Source organism: Coenobita brevimanus, chromosome 18 (genome assembly GCF_032717465.1).
Source record: "Coenobita brevimanus isolate Jiangsu-jjx chromosome 18, ASM3271746v2, whole genome shotgun sequence".
Lineage (NCBI taxonomy): Eukaryota > Metazoa > Arthropoda > Malacostraca > Decapoda > Coenobitidae > Coenobita > Coenobita brevimanus.
Window position 1 is genome coordinate 31,665,898 of NC_136971.1, and position 15,654 is coordinate 31,681,551.

At 40.2% G+C, this 15,654-nt stretch overlaps 1 protein-coding gene across 1 annotated transcript in view; it reads left to right on the plus strand.

The window, feature by feature from the left end:
• Positions 1-779: 779 nt before the first annotated feature.
• Positions 780-15,654, plus strand: part of LOC145391462 (integrin alpha-PS3-like) — a 38,214-nt gene continuing 23,339 nt past the window's right edge. The window contains exons 1-6 of the mRNA XM_080266076.1: positions 780-949; positions 6,594-6,745; positions 8,785-8,870; positions 11,815-11,944; positions 12,303-12,440; positions 13,745-13,995. Of these exons, the coding sequence (XP_080122202.1) occupies positions 780-949; positions 6,594-6,745; positions 8,785-8,870; positions 11,815-11,944; positions 12,303-12,440; positions 13,745-13,995 (927 nt within the window). The remainder of the gene's footprint in view (positions 950-6,593; positions 6,746-8,784; positions 8,871-11,814; positions 11,945-12,302; positions 12,441-13,744; positions 13,996-15,654) is intronic.

Consider the following 15,654-nt stretch of genomic DNA (forward strand, 5'->3'; position numbering starts at 1 on the left):
AGTTGGGTCATGTTCCCACCTGTCTAATAGTGTTCGCGCTCACTTCGCCTGCTCGAAGAATAACTTTTCGTTCTGTGAAAAAAAAAAAAAAATCATGCTGTCATTGTCTTCCAACACACAAATCATCCTGTTCTCCTCTCCGTCTAAAATTACACCTTTCAGTTACTGTCAGGAGAATATACTTACTACCTTCTATGGTTCATTTACTAACCACGCCTTTCTCCCTTTTGCTGTTTCAACTAAGCTTAGCCTAGCCTTACCTAAACTAACCGAACAAACCTTACCCCGACTCATACCAACCCATCCTTACCTAGCCTAACCTAACCTACCTATCCTGACCCAACCTGACCTACCTCACCTCACCTAAACTGCCCGAATCCAACCTCTGAAATACAATAACATCATCACATCCTTTCTTCTTGCTGTCATGAAAAGAATTTGCTTATCGCCAGTTGTTTCATCGTAATGTAACGAAACTCATCTCGACACTTTCTCGATTTGTGTTTCCCCTTGTTCCACCTACCACCATAAGACTATATATCCAGGGCCCTTCAACCTTCAAAGTAACTTAACGAAACCAAAATAGAATTAACCACACTATTAATCTACACTATTTCACCTGTCACCAGAAGAATTTGATCAGCCCCTATTTTTACTCTTTAGTCTTGGGCGGCGTCTAATATTTCAACCTTAACTAACGTAAAGTAACCTGATCCATTATAAGCCCTACCCAGTTAATGCTTTTCTTTATTTCAGCTGCTGTCAGAAGAATGTGCGCAATGTTGGGTCTGCTCCTCCTCGTATGGGCAGTGTCTTCCTCCCACTCTTTCAACTTGGAGCTTCGGGAAGCTCTCGTGTTTCCCTACCCTGGACCTCCACACCCCCGGCACCGACAGCCGTACTTCGGATTTACTGTAGCACTCCACTTACAACATGACGGAGAGCCATGGTTGGTGTTATATTTATTTTTTATGGTGTATACACACACACACACACACACACACACACACACACACACACAGACAGACATTGATATAAATATATTACTGTATATTACTGGAAGACTTAGATGGAACTTTCACGTTTTGATGGTCATGACATAAATAATACTCCCCATTTGTGATACTAACTAGTTCATGAACTTGGCAAATTGTGAAAAGGATTTTTTGCTGTGAGCAAAAAAATATTTGAGACAAAAGGAGCACTCAAAGATAACAACACTCCCGCCCTACAGTTGGTCTAAGGGCCAAACATTTGATTACCTGCGTAGATATTTCAGTGTGACCTTCACTTTTGGCTATTCTCAAGAGTGAATCTCTTCATCTCTGGTTGACCCTCAGTTCATCCAACAATATTGATCAAACACGAAACAAAACTGTTATGAGTTATGAGGTCAAGCCGTTGACCTTGCCCTGTGATCCTCACATTTGATGTTTTTTTTCGAAATAGAATCCCTTGATCCTTACATTACACTTAACTCTCCCACGTTGTTTCGTCTCTGTCGGAGGAAAATTGTTAAAGATGATCTTGCCATATGACTTTGACCTTTGGTCTGTTGTTCCACAAAAAAAAAAAAAAAAAAAAACTTTCGTGATCCTTAACCCTACCAAGTTTCGTTAAAATAAAAACAAAACTATTTTAGTTATTTAGTTCACACGCACACGCACGAGCTGAACTTTGATCTTGCCTTGTGACCTTGACCATTCAGTCTTTACCCTTAACCCTTTCACTGTCTTTATTCTATATCGGATCACACCTTTAAGCTGAGACTGCCATGTGTCCTTGATTTTTTATTTATTGCACTAAAATAAAACAAGAGGCCAACCTCGTGAGTGACACTCAACATATCTAACAAAGTTGGTTGAAACCACAACAAAACTGTTCGATTAATACTGTTCACACACACACACACACACACACACACACACACACACACACACACACACACACACACACACAGACACACGCACACCGATCCATACATAACACCTCCCGCATTTTGTGCCACAGGTTTAATAACCCAGTAAACATACAGAGAATTTGCGTAAATCAATGTACAGTACATATCCTGTAGCTGTTTCCTGTGTACAATAATTTCTCTCTGTACGTGACACACAGTTTGGCGTACTGCACTGTTATATGAGTGTAAGTAGAATGTTTTAATACTGAACTAGTTACTGCTTTGCATGTTTTCTCCTCCAGTGCTAGTTTTTGTACGTAAATCATGAATAATACTGTTCATTACAATGCCCTTACTTGCAGTTTACTTACTGGTACCTTTGGCAACATCATTTAGTCCAACGAGAAATCATCATCTCGTCGAACACACACACACACACACACACACACACACACACACACACACACACACACACACACACACACACGTTTAATATTTTACTAGTACAACGTCATACTACCCAACCCACCGTCCCTGGCAGCTTTTGTCTTATTTTCTGCATTTTAACATTTCTGTAATTTTCCGTTCATAATCAGCTGTACACATGTATTGCAAGCATATAATTCTATGCTGCCTTCAACACTAACCCTGTAGAAAAAAATGCAGTTAACAAAATGTGGTCCTCTTCTTCGCTGGCGCAGTGACAAATGTACGGGATGCGACACTTCCGATTATTCCAAATCAGAGTTAATCAAGAGCAATTAGTTCCCTACGTTCCCAAGCAGTTTGACTGTCATTAAGTGGCTTATCATAGCTGAAAATTCTAAATAGCAGTCAGCGGATTATTGCTTGTTTTAGGGGTCGCATGCATGATGTCACCGTGTCTTTGAAATATTACGAGACATCAGATTAAATACCATGCAGATCATACATCTAGGAAACTTTTAACCTCCAGCACGATGTTGCCTATTTCATGAATTGGGCAGCAAATTTGTCCAGTTCATGAAAAGGCCTAGTCGGAATGCTCAGTTCACGAACTGGGCAGATTCACTGTCCAGTTCATGACTGAACATAATTCTGCAGCAGTTCTGGTAGCTGGACTCTGCATATAATGTAAGGGTATGAGAAGAAAGGTTTTGCGCTATAAGACTCACACGTTGTGTAAAATCAGGCAAATTTATCTGCATGTTTTTTTGACTAGGGAGTGGAAAACTGATTACCTCCATTCAAAGAAGCAGGTATGCTTTGGGTACAATTTAGAGACTTGGGAACTAAATAGGGAAAAGGGTAGAATAATTAATATGTATTCATGCTATAGTCTGGCCTTAAATTACAGTTTCCATTTATCTGTAACCTTGTGTGAGCAAAAGAGAACCCTGGGGTATACGGAGTGGATACTGTTGTCACATCTCTGGCAAGATTTTTTGGTTTTCATACAACTCAAAGTTATGTGCTGTATCAAACATTTTATACAAACAATAAACAGAAAAAAACAAATCCAACATCGCTGGAGGGCTTCTGTTATACGTGAGAGTATCTTTATTTTGTTTGAAAAGCAACATTCCGTTCCGGAATTGGTAGGTCCGACCAGACATCGTGCAGATGACAGTGAGAAAAGACTCTCAAAAATGTGGCACAAACAAATGAAGAGTTGTTGTACCACATTTACCCTAATCTATAGACGATCGGTCATTTTGCCTCTTGAGATGGGCAGCTTATCAAGTTTGCTTCAGAGATTTCGAAGGACCTCTTCCTCAGCAGTATTTTCTACACATTACTCATCTGTATCCTCTTGTACGTCACTTACTCAAAGCGATCTGTGCCGATATTAAAGCTATATTCTGAGTATACGATAGAATGTTAAGGAGTAAAATGCAAAATAATGAGGTAAGAGGTGCTACGAAACCGCCAATGCTACTTAATATATGACAATAAATCTCATTCCGACCTTAGTGAGACCAAGCCCTTAAGACTGTGAAGGTCTATCTATCTATCTATTGCCAGACGCCTCAATCCCATACGGGGTGGCCACAAATAAATCGCCTCTACGTCGCCCTGTCCCCCGACATTTCACTGCCCTGCTCCCAGCTCACAGCCCCGTCTCTCATATACCTCTCCACTCCATGCTCCATCCCAACATCTCACCCTTAGCCTCCCCTTCCCTCTCTCCCTCTCCACCTCACGGACATACACTCTCCTCGTCAGTCTCTCACTCCATCCTCTTCACATGACCAAACCACCTCAGTGTGTTTCTCCTAGCGCTTCCTCTCACATTACATCCACACCACAACGCTCCTTCACTTCCTCATTTGTCAGTCTGTCTCTCCATGTGACTCCACATGCTCCTCTCAAAAACTAATCTCCACTGCTCTCACTCTTGACTTGTGTTCCTCAAGCAAGGTCCAAGCTTCACTTCCATACTTCAGAGATGGTATCACAATACTGTCATGTAGCAGCTTTTTCACTTCCATGCTCACTTCCCTGTTTCTTATCACTGCTTTCAAGGAACCAGCAACCTTTCTTCCTTGTTGTACCCTTTCAAGCACTTCACCCTCCAAACTTCCATCCTTACTCATCACACTACCCAAGTACTTAAACTTACTCACATTTTCCATTTCCTCCCCATCCAACCTCACTGTACATTCACTGACTTCACTTCTCTCGAATACCATAACTTTACTTTTCCCTACATTCACCTTTAGATTCCGTTTCTTATACACTTTCCCAAACTCATCCACGAAGCCTTGCAGCTCCCCTTCGTCTTTACTTAACAACACAGTATCATCTGCAAACAGCAGTACAGGGAGTTTCCAAACACTGCCCTCTCTCATTAGGGCCACTCCAACGTCCACTGTCCCACCTTGCATCTCTTTTATAACCCCATCCATGTACAGATTGAACAACCATGGAGACTTAACACATCCCTGTTTCAACCCAACCTTCAAATAGAAAAATTCACTCAGTTCACTATCCTCACACACTGCAGCCTTAGCACCCTCATACATACTTTTCACAGTCAACAACTTTCCATCTACTCCATATATTCTTAATACTTTCCACAATCCTTGTCTATCCACCCTGTCATATGCTTTCTTCAAATCCATGAAGGCAATATACAACTTCTTTCCCTTCTCTAGAAACTTTTCCACTAAAGATCTAAGAATGAATATCTGATCTACACAACCTCTTCCCTTCCTAAAACCTCCCTGTTCTTTTCCAACTAATTCCTCTGTTATTTCCCTAACTCTTTCAATAAGTATCCTACCATATACTTTTCCAATTACACTAAGAAGACAAATGCCTCGATGATTACCACACACTTCTTTTCCCCCTTTTCCTTTGTATGGGGGAACAATTATACCTGACTTCCAATCCTCCGGGACTCTACCTTCCTCCCATGCCGATCTGCACATCTTCCACATCCATTCTACTACTATCTCTCCCCCATGCGTCAGCATTTCACCACACACTCCATCAATTCCTGGGGCTTTCCCCATTTTGACTTTCTTCATTGCTTCCACAACTTCCATCCTACTGATTTCTTCCTGTTTTCTCACATCCCTCCTTCTCCCAGCCATTCCCCAGCCACTTATACTCGCATTACGTTCATTCTCTATGTTCAATAATTCCTTAAAGTATTCTCTCCATCTGCTCACTTTTTCTCCCTTCTCCACTACTAATCTACCATTTTTATCTTTCACTCCCCGACTAACTTCACTGCCACCCTGACTAACTCTCTTTACCTCTTTCCAGAACATTTTCTTACATTCCCTCCACTTTACACTGAAATTCCTTCCAAATTCCTCATCCACTCTCTTCTTACTCTCTCTTACTAATCTTTTCACCTCTCTTCATTTCTACATATAAGTCTCTCTTCTGCCTCTCATCTTCTTTCACGTCCCTATTTCTCATCCATTCATTATATGCTTTCTTCTTTTGTGCCACAGCCTGTCTCACTTCTTCATTCCACTATGCTGTTCATTGCACCCCCTTTCGTCTTCTGTTCATCCCACAGACCACCTCACATGCTGCACATATTTCTTCTGTATCTTGCACACATCTTCCACGTCCCTCATCTGCTCCAATCCATATTTACCCAATCGTTCCTCCGCTTCTCTCCTATATTCTGTCTTTTTCTCATCCTCTTGTAACATTTCCACTCTCCTTGCATCTACTGCTTCCTCCTGTCCTTCGCTTCTTCTATTTCTCCATTTTACTTGGGCCTTGATTCTGACCACTACCAAGTAGTGGTCAGAAAGTCCACTCCCCCAGCCTCTATATGCTCTTGCATCCGTTATACACCTTCGCATTCATTCATCCATACACATAATCAATCATAGCCTTCCTTTCATTCAGTTCACCACCCACCCTTCTCATCACACGCCAGCCATGTATACCTGTGGATCATTTTGTGCTTGAAGAGGGTATTGGTTATCACCAACCCCCTCCCGGCACAAATGTCCACTGTGACAGTAATATCGTTTATTCACAATAAGTAAATGGAATTTACTGTCTTTTGGAGATAATTTTCCGTAGCTCAGCGGCAGCATGAAACAACAGTATGGCTGTAACGTACATCCATTCTATATCACTGTTTTTATGATTAGCACGATTTTCTTACTGTTTAGTACTGAAGACATGAAAAGTTATGCCCAGTTAAAGTGCACACAGTATAGTTTGGTATGATCCCCAGGTTAGTAGTTGGAGCCCCTCGAGCGAATTCCAGCCAGTACCAGTCTGAGGATGTCGTGGAGCCTGGCACTGTTTTTAAGTGTAGCCTCCACAACAACCAACAGTGCCAAGAGATCATCATACCAGTGCATTTGCCAACAGCACCAGTAGAAGGTATTATTCTAATCACTATCATCATCAACCCCACCACCACCACGATCATCATGAAGGTCATAATCATTACCTTTTTACCCTTATATGGATCGGCTAGGTTGGATCTAGTAACAGGGAATGAGGTTGTACATGAGTGGGAGAATCATCATAATCATCATCATATTCATTTTTTTTCCATATAAGGATGGGTTAGGTTCCAATAATATGGAATGAAGAGTTACAAGAGTGGGAGAAGTATTATTATCATCAACATCATCAATTTCTACGTAACGCTCATCATCAACACAATCCATATCGTCCCATTTCTGTCAGCTATGTACTGGGTGATGTAGTATGGAGAAGCAAGTAAACGAAACTGGAAGGACTATTAAGCTAAATACATTTGCCTCGCCAAGTAATGTAAACATGAGGACAGTAATATTGATCCACATTTTATGAGAACAGTTCATGAAGTACTGTACTTATATAATATTTTAATATTCATTTGAATTACAATTTTTGTATTATTGAGTTTTGAAATCCATTACTCACTGCCCCTTGATATATCATAAGGACATGGATCAATGATATATTCGTAGCTGTACAGTTGTGGACATGAATACTGATTCACCTCGTTACAGCATATATCGGTACCAGAGTGTGAACAGTGACCTTAGAACCTCAGTGATTCAGTCTTCGGAACTAAACATTTTTTTAACTGAGTGTTTTCTTATATTTATATATATATATATATATATATATATATATATATATATATATATATAGTAAGAGAGAGAGAGAGAGAGAGAGAGAGAGAGAGAGAGAGAGAGCACTACCTTACTTTACGATGAGGATACATTTGATAATACATTGCATGACTATCGATCGAATATCGATACAGCTATAATATGGAATCAGTGGGGTATGTTTTTGACCAAATGTCACCCACCCAACGATGTCTTAAAACAAGTCTTGAACTCGCCTAAACTATCCGTTATTACACTCCACTGCACTTCACTTGGCGCTTAGCCCCCAGAATCAATATAAAAATTAGTTTCCAATTCACCTAAACTGGTAGCTGTTTCACTTCACTGTGCCACACATGCTACTTGAACCGGACGTCACACAGCTATTCCATCACTAACACCAACACACACGACAGTGACCGAGTTCAAAGGTCATCTTGGAACAAACAAATGACTGTAGCCTTGCGTGTCGACGATTATATAAACAAAACAGCGATCGTACATTGACCAGTTAGGCTTTGTACGGTATCATAATGGTCGTATCAGAGAAAATGTGATCTTATATCGACCGAATACTAATCTTTAGTTGGTGTAGGAACAGTTTATTTCATACGAGCTCGCCACATATGGAGTACACACACACACACACACACACACACACACACACACACACGGAGTATCGGGAGTTGTCATACTAACTTAAGGAGATAATCCCTGAGGTCATTCTAAGGCACAAATAAATTGTAAACATACGTCCATTTCGCAGCGACTATGGAGCAAATGACATTTAAATGTGAATGACTTTACTGGAGAAAACTATCCACTTCCGCATTGTATTACTATCCTTTGTACTCTTCACTGCTTAATTTTGCGATCAGACAGCTGATAGTGTAATTTGTAAATGTTGTTTAGGATAATATTAAAAACACTGCAATGAAGAACAGAATGGCAACAGTGGGTGGAACAGTGAGTGGAAGTGGAGAGAGAGAGAGAGAGAGAGAGAGAGAGAGAGAGTGTGTGTGTACAATGTGTATGTATGTATGTTTGTATGTATGTGTGTGTGTGTGTGTGTGTGTGTGTGTACAATATGTATGTATGTGTGTGTGTGTGTGTGTGTGTGTGTGTGTGTGTGTGTGTGTGTGTTCATACCTAAAGGGCGTCCAATTTGGGCAAAAACTCTTGTATCTACCATATACTGTATGTGTGATTCACTGCTTTGATGCAATGCTGATAACCAGTTTATTATTTTCCACAACTAGTGTTAGTTATATTATGATGTAAAGCCGACGATACTTAGCCTATTCTATGTTGCAGGGAACAACATTTACAGGAGTCACATGTGGCTGGGAGGCTCTTTGGACTCACAACCCACATATTGCAATGATCGGCAGGCTACGGTGGTAAGTACAGAGTGGATCGTTTATTGCTCCCCCCAGACATTATGGGAGGCATGTTTTAGCCTCATAAGACTTGGTCAGCACCACAGCTTGAATACTGAGTCATGACGGTAAAATTCAGTGAGCCTTAGGGATAAATTCCCCAGATTACTAGTCAGGCTGACCGTCCACTCTAACTACACTTGGCCATTGGCTGAGTTCCAAGGGTTAGGAGTCTTCATCAGATTAGAACGTGTTGTTGTTGTTGTTGTTGAATAATCATGGTGTGGGTTTAAGAACGCCTCAGTCACCGTTATCATTCGAGTTCCGATAATCCTTTTCATGCCTTGTAGTGTCTGCTTTCTTACGTACACTGACTGCATAGATTATTATCAGTTTCACCGTCGGGACATGTTTTGTATTCTATTCCAACTAATGCAAGACAACTGTTTTCAGCTGAGAGTACTGCATAAGATTCTGGGAGTGTTATTAACTTCATAGGGCAGCCAATTGTGTGCAGTTCTCACACCAGCAGACCGAGGGGGCAATACAGGCACCCCGCTACATAATTAGTGGCTGAGATTTGGAAAAAAAAAAAAAAAAAAGTGAATTCAAGCACAGTGTTCCGTTTTCCTGTGACTGACGTATGATTTTATTTATTCGTGTGTGTGTGTGTGTGTGTGTGTGTGTACTGGATGGACAAAAATGTGTAAAAGCATACCATATTTCCTGCCTTTCCTTCCCCTTTTCTCTTCCCAAAGAAAAATCCATCAAAGAAGTCATGTTCAGAGTTTCTCTCTACACCAAAACACAGCTCTTTGGAAACTGCTTATTCATACATCCGCCGTTTTGTATTTATTACATCCACCAATGAAGTTGGACGAAAGTTATCTGTTCACTCGTACCCGTTAGAATACAAGCAGGGGCGTAGCGAAGGGGGGGGGGGGCGGAGGAGGCGGCCCCCTCCCCCCTTGAGGTTCTTGAAATCGTATGGGGCTAAAAAAAAAAAAATGTAAAATTGAAAATATAAAAGAATGAATAAATAGAGAGAGAGAGAGAGAGAGAGAGAGAGAGAGAGAGAGAGAGAGAGAGAATCGTGGTGAGTCAGCGGGACACGATATCAAGTACAGAACGCATCCTCGCCTCTGCTTACTACTTTCTTTTTCTTTTTCAGGTTCAGAACTACTTTGGTTCAGTGTCTTCTAACGAGTAGTAGTGAAAGGTTGTTCGTTCTTCCAGGGCTATATTATAAGAGCAAGGCTTCTTTTGCAAGTTTTAAGAAATGTGCAGGATGAGTCTTGCAGAAAAGGAATGATTTTAATTGTAAATTGTGAGACAAATTAAATATCACATAATGTTTGTTTTCACATTTGAAAAAAAAAAAAAAAACGAACAAAACTATCGGAGTTTATGTGTTACAGAACAGTACGTACGCCAACTGAATATCCTGTGTGTGATGTCAGTACAAGTGTATGAAGATATATTGTGGCAATATTTTAAATACAATTCTCATACTTCTAATACTGACTGGGGAGTTTTAAAGGTTTACCCATTTAGTTTAACCAAGTAAGTAGAATTCCAGTGCATGGCACATTTATGATTACAGATGATGTATGGACTATGGAAGTGGTTCTTAATATGTTACATGGTACTTGAGTCTTGAGGTAACAAGAGACTTGTGAAATATTGGAAATTATATTGCTTTCCTTTAGAAAACAATATGTTTTTGTTATCTTCTTGTGTCAGATTAATTTTGACATTTCCAGGTTCCAACTAACTTAGCTAAGATTATGATGCACTCAAAGGCGAGGAAAATGCACGAGACTGCCAGATGCATTATTGTTCTTTTATTCATCCAGAATCTTTTTCATGCTCTATTTTTCGCCATTTTCACTGTAATGAGTTATCATCTAAATATTCCAATACATTCCTTCATAGGCCTCAGAAAGCACCTAAAAGTACTTAATTTTCAAAAATTCTCCCAGGGGGGGGCGTCACAGCGCCCCTCCCCCCCCCAGCTGCAGAGGCTTGCTTCTCTCACCTCCCACCACCTTTTCAAGAATCTATAGACATTTTCCTCCCCCTCCCTTGTGAACTTTCTGGCTACGCCCCTGAATACAATATGTCAAAAAAAAATAAAATAAAATAAACATCAGATTTCAGTGAAATCTGGATAGGCAGGCAGTGGGTCAAAGAATAGCTGATTAGATGGGTTGATGGTGGATCCGGATCCGGATGCAGAAATAAATGATATTGGCAATAGTGGGGGTATGCGCTCTCTGAAAATGTGTGACAGGGCAGATTAAGTTTGGAGAATTAACTGTGAGATCGTAAAAGTTTTAGTCGGGTAGAAAAAAAGGAATTATAGCATTAAATTATATAGTATATTGGCGCTGGTGGAATTATGATCCCTGAGTGCTTTTTAGTTTGCCCAGTATTGTATATAGTATCGTTATTGTACCGTACCGCCTTTTCCTACTCAGTGATAAGGCAACGTAAAGCCAGATAACAAGACAAAATTTGATTCAGCGAGGACAGACCAACAGCACGCCCAATTAAATGGTCCAAACTCTCATTCACTCGCTGTCCAAGCCCCGGAATCCTGACTCCACCTCGCACTCATAACTTTTCACTATGCACTTTGCGTTTCACAACTAGAATCCGTCAAACGCCCATCAGGGCACCTGGTTAAGTAATGGTGCTAAAGTCTGTACTCTTTACACTAACTTGGCCTAAAATTCCATCTCTCCATCTTGCAAGCTGAGTAGCATCAAGAAATTAACACTCGAATTTTGATCATAGTCACAACGAAGTGCTATGGAAAGATGTAGACACGTAGCATTGTTATTGTCCGTTGCAGAGCTACGGTAATTAAGCCGCAAAAGAATGAGCATCAGGGCCAAGTTAAGGTGAATAGAATATAGCCATACGTTCTGTCTTGCTGCTGCCACCAAACTATTTTACTCAGGTGTGTGCCCCACTCTTGAGGTCGTCCATCATCGAAGTTTCCTGGACGCTGATGAACGGTGCTTGCTTTTGGCTCAACTCATCTCTTGTTGCCTCTCCCTTTAGTCAAAAATCACCTCTGTCTGATAAAGGTAAGTCTGTCTGTCTGTCTGTCTGTCTGTCTGTCTCTGTCTCTGTCTGTCTGTCTGTCTGTCTGTCTCTCTCTCTCTCTCTCTCTCTCTCTCTCTCTCTCTCAGCTGAGTGTAAGCATGGGAGTTGGCGTGCGTTAATACTGTCACTGTCAGCCCTCTCATGTTCTTGGCTAGTCTGGTATTCTACTCCAGTTAAGAATAGATGATTTGACACAGGTGGCAGTTTGTTATTGGAACGTATTACTGTTAAATATCGAACTCTAGTCATCTATTTCAGCTAATGTCAGATCTGTTTTCAAAACTGACAGTGAGTCCTAGGAGCGTGTATGTTAAATAATCACTTTTTTGTTTACCACAGAGAAACAGTCTATAAAGTACACAGAGGCAGATCCCGACGTCTACTACTATATTTATGGCCAAGCTGGTTTTTCTGTTCATTTCCCGGACGACCATACCAAGATACTACTGGGAGCCCCGGGGGTTTTTGACTGGCAAGGTAAGGCTTAGTATTGTCCATTTTGCCAAAAGAATATGGCGTCGTGTCGTCTATTTTGTCCTGAGTGGCAGGGCCTCACCATGAACTTAGTATGGACGTTGGGTATTAACACAGAAGTCGAGACATGTAAAGGCGCGAACAGATTTGCAAGAAAGCCTGTGATCGACCAAAGGATACGAAGCAAATCACTCCCTCCGAGGTTCAGAATTTACTAGTGTAATTAATAACCAACTCTATGCTTAATTTCATCTCGTCGATCACACGTTTCCAGCGTGTGTATTCGCACCATACAGAAGAGTGGCATGTAGGAGGATACGGGCTATCAAGTCTATGCCAGAGCCGGACATATAAAAATAAATGTGGCTTACCTTTGTTCACTTTGCACTGAATGAGTCTTGATATATCTTTATTGTGGTCGGTGGGAATTACTGACGAAATAGTAAGATACGAACGGTGTGACATAAAGGAGGACTGTTGGGCCATAAGGAAAAAAAACTATTAAATCCTTGATCAGAGCATAATACAGGCTAGGCGTGAGTTATAATATTATCCAGCTTTTCCCTTTGTGTGCAGAATGAGGTGTAATATTGTTCATATATACAAAGGGTGATATTTAGTTTTGTCCACATACCTGAAGGGTTTACACGTTTCGGTGTCTATGAATGGCAAGTTGAAGCTTACTATTATGAATTTTGTCAATATACGAGTAACAGGGCTGGGTATAGCAGACACTTTGTGATTTAGAGGGTTAAGGCTCAAACCAGATATGGCTTATATGGACTTATATCCAAGGAAAGATTTGGAGATAAGTGCTCATGTAGTGTCACTCTGGGAGAGCGACTGAACACTCTTGTCATAAATATCGGAACTACGTAGCCTGGCTTGGGTCGCTACACTCCTAATGAAGCAATGAAGAACTGGATAATAGATACGTTGATAGGGTGTGGTAATGGAAAAGGACGGGGCATAATTTTGCTTCTGTTTGTCTCATACAGAAATAGTAATACAGACCTTAATATTCAACTGGTCAGGGTCTGAATTCACAAGCAAACAGACGACCAATTTCCTGTCGCAACTGTGATTTGATTTTCCATGAATGACAAAACAGATATATTGCACTGTCCATTCTTTGTCGTTCCTACAAAACAAAATAGGTTACGATAATTTTTCTCCCGTACCTAAGATTTGTTGTTGCAGGAAGACCAGTGTACAAGGGAAGATTATACGCTCTCCTTGTCCATCCTACAAAAACGAATCACGATTTTGATAAGGATCTGATTGCAACTTTGTGTATTCGGACCCAGGAACGGTGGTAAGGCTGAAAGACTTTCGGCTTAACATTCATGAGGGATCTAGAAGACGAAAACGTCGCCAGGCGCATGGAAGCAATGAGCGATTCATGTTCGCCTCCAGCTACGTCCCCAACCCAGACAGCACTACCCAGATAAAGGACTATGACATGGCGGGGTACTCAGTGACTTCGGGACGGTATCTGGAGAAAGACAGGGTACTGTACGCCACGGGTGCTCCAAATGGTGCTAATTCTCGGGGAAAGGTATAGTCTCTTGTACTCTTTGTCTTCTGTTTTCACTTGGGTTACAGTTGCTGACAGTATTGCTCCCCCTTTTCATTGTACAAACAACATCATTTAAGTTTTTAGCTGAACATTTACGTAGCCTTACACAGTTGCTTGCTGCTGTGCTGTGATGAATTTGTTAGTCTTTATCTTTTAATTCCACTTTGGTACAGTTACGGACAATAATATCGCTTCACTCTTTAATCAAACATCGTTATTCCGTTTTTTTTTTTTTTTTTTTTTTCCGGAGGTCCCTTCGAAGTCCTTTTTATGTTTGTCTTCTGATCCCACCAGGATACATTTCCAGTCGAGAGTATCACAATTTTTTTAGTCGAACAACAACATTCGAGGAACGCAAAACTAAAACTTATAGGTTTGTAATGTATGTTTAAAGTCAGAATATTTTAATTTAGATCACATAATTAGATATGGAGGCATACGATACCTTGTACACTGATGCTTTATAGTGAGCAAAAACTGTTCTCTTTGGTGTAATATACAACACAGACCAGCCGAGCTAGATGAGGAAAGTCATAAACTGCTGTAAGACGAAAGTGTCAGTCATGGGTCACAAAAATGTTATTATTATTTGTGATTTTAATGCGATTAGCATTGACTCGAACAATTCATGCAGCAGCAGATCAGGGAACAGGCTGCTAAATTTGATAGATGAAGCATTTCTAATTCAAACGGCGAATGCACCAACTTATAATAATATATTCGACCTTGTCTCAACAGAAGAGAGTGATTTAAATAATTTGTATGATGTAAATAAAAATTTTAATGATAGCAACAATATAATCTGCTTTGAGATTAATTCAAACTATAAGACCGACTTAAATAACCTCTCACTTCCCAGCTTAAAAAAAAAAAAAAAAAAAAACAATGACAAAGATAATTGCCAAAACTAATTTAATTAATACAGGTTTACAGCGTTGAAGAAATGAAGCGAATATTTGCTGATAAATTAATGTCAGTCGAACGAAATATTCTGAGAAGAACTCGAAGAAATAATTGCGATAATAAGCCACTACAAATAGGCAGTTATCAATCAAAAGAGAAAAGCATACGAAAAAAATAGACAGGAAATAACTATGATGGTACCGAGTATTTTAAATAACAACGGTAATGCACGAAAAATATTAGAAAAATTGAACGAGAATTGTAGATAAAAATATCGCATGAAGATACGCGTTCTGTTTTAAAAATTTGCCATTAAGTAAGAAATGAGAAACCTTGTCCTCTGATTTCACCCTGGGTACAATTGCAGGAAGTCCAATATTTAACAGATTAGATTATGAAGTCGTCACAGTCACTTGTTTTTGCTGCAGGTGATAGGTCTCTTTCATTCTTTGGCTTCAGATTCCACTGGGATACAAATGTTCAATAAGACCTCGCAGATTTTTAGTCACAAGTTATGAAACTCTTACACAGTCTCTCTTTTTCTTTCTTTGTCTGTTGAATCCACAAAGAGTGAAATCGCGGACAAAATTATTGCTCTAATTTTTAATCACATTTTTGAAAAGTTTGAATATATATGGACTCTTAAACGGGCGGTTTCTTTTGTGACAAGTCCCTTTCATCCTTGTTTTTAGTGTGGTTATGGACAGTAGCATCACTCATCCTTTTAGCAGAATA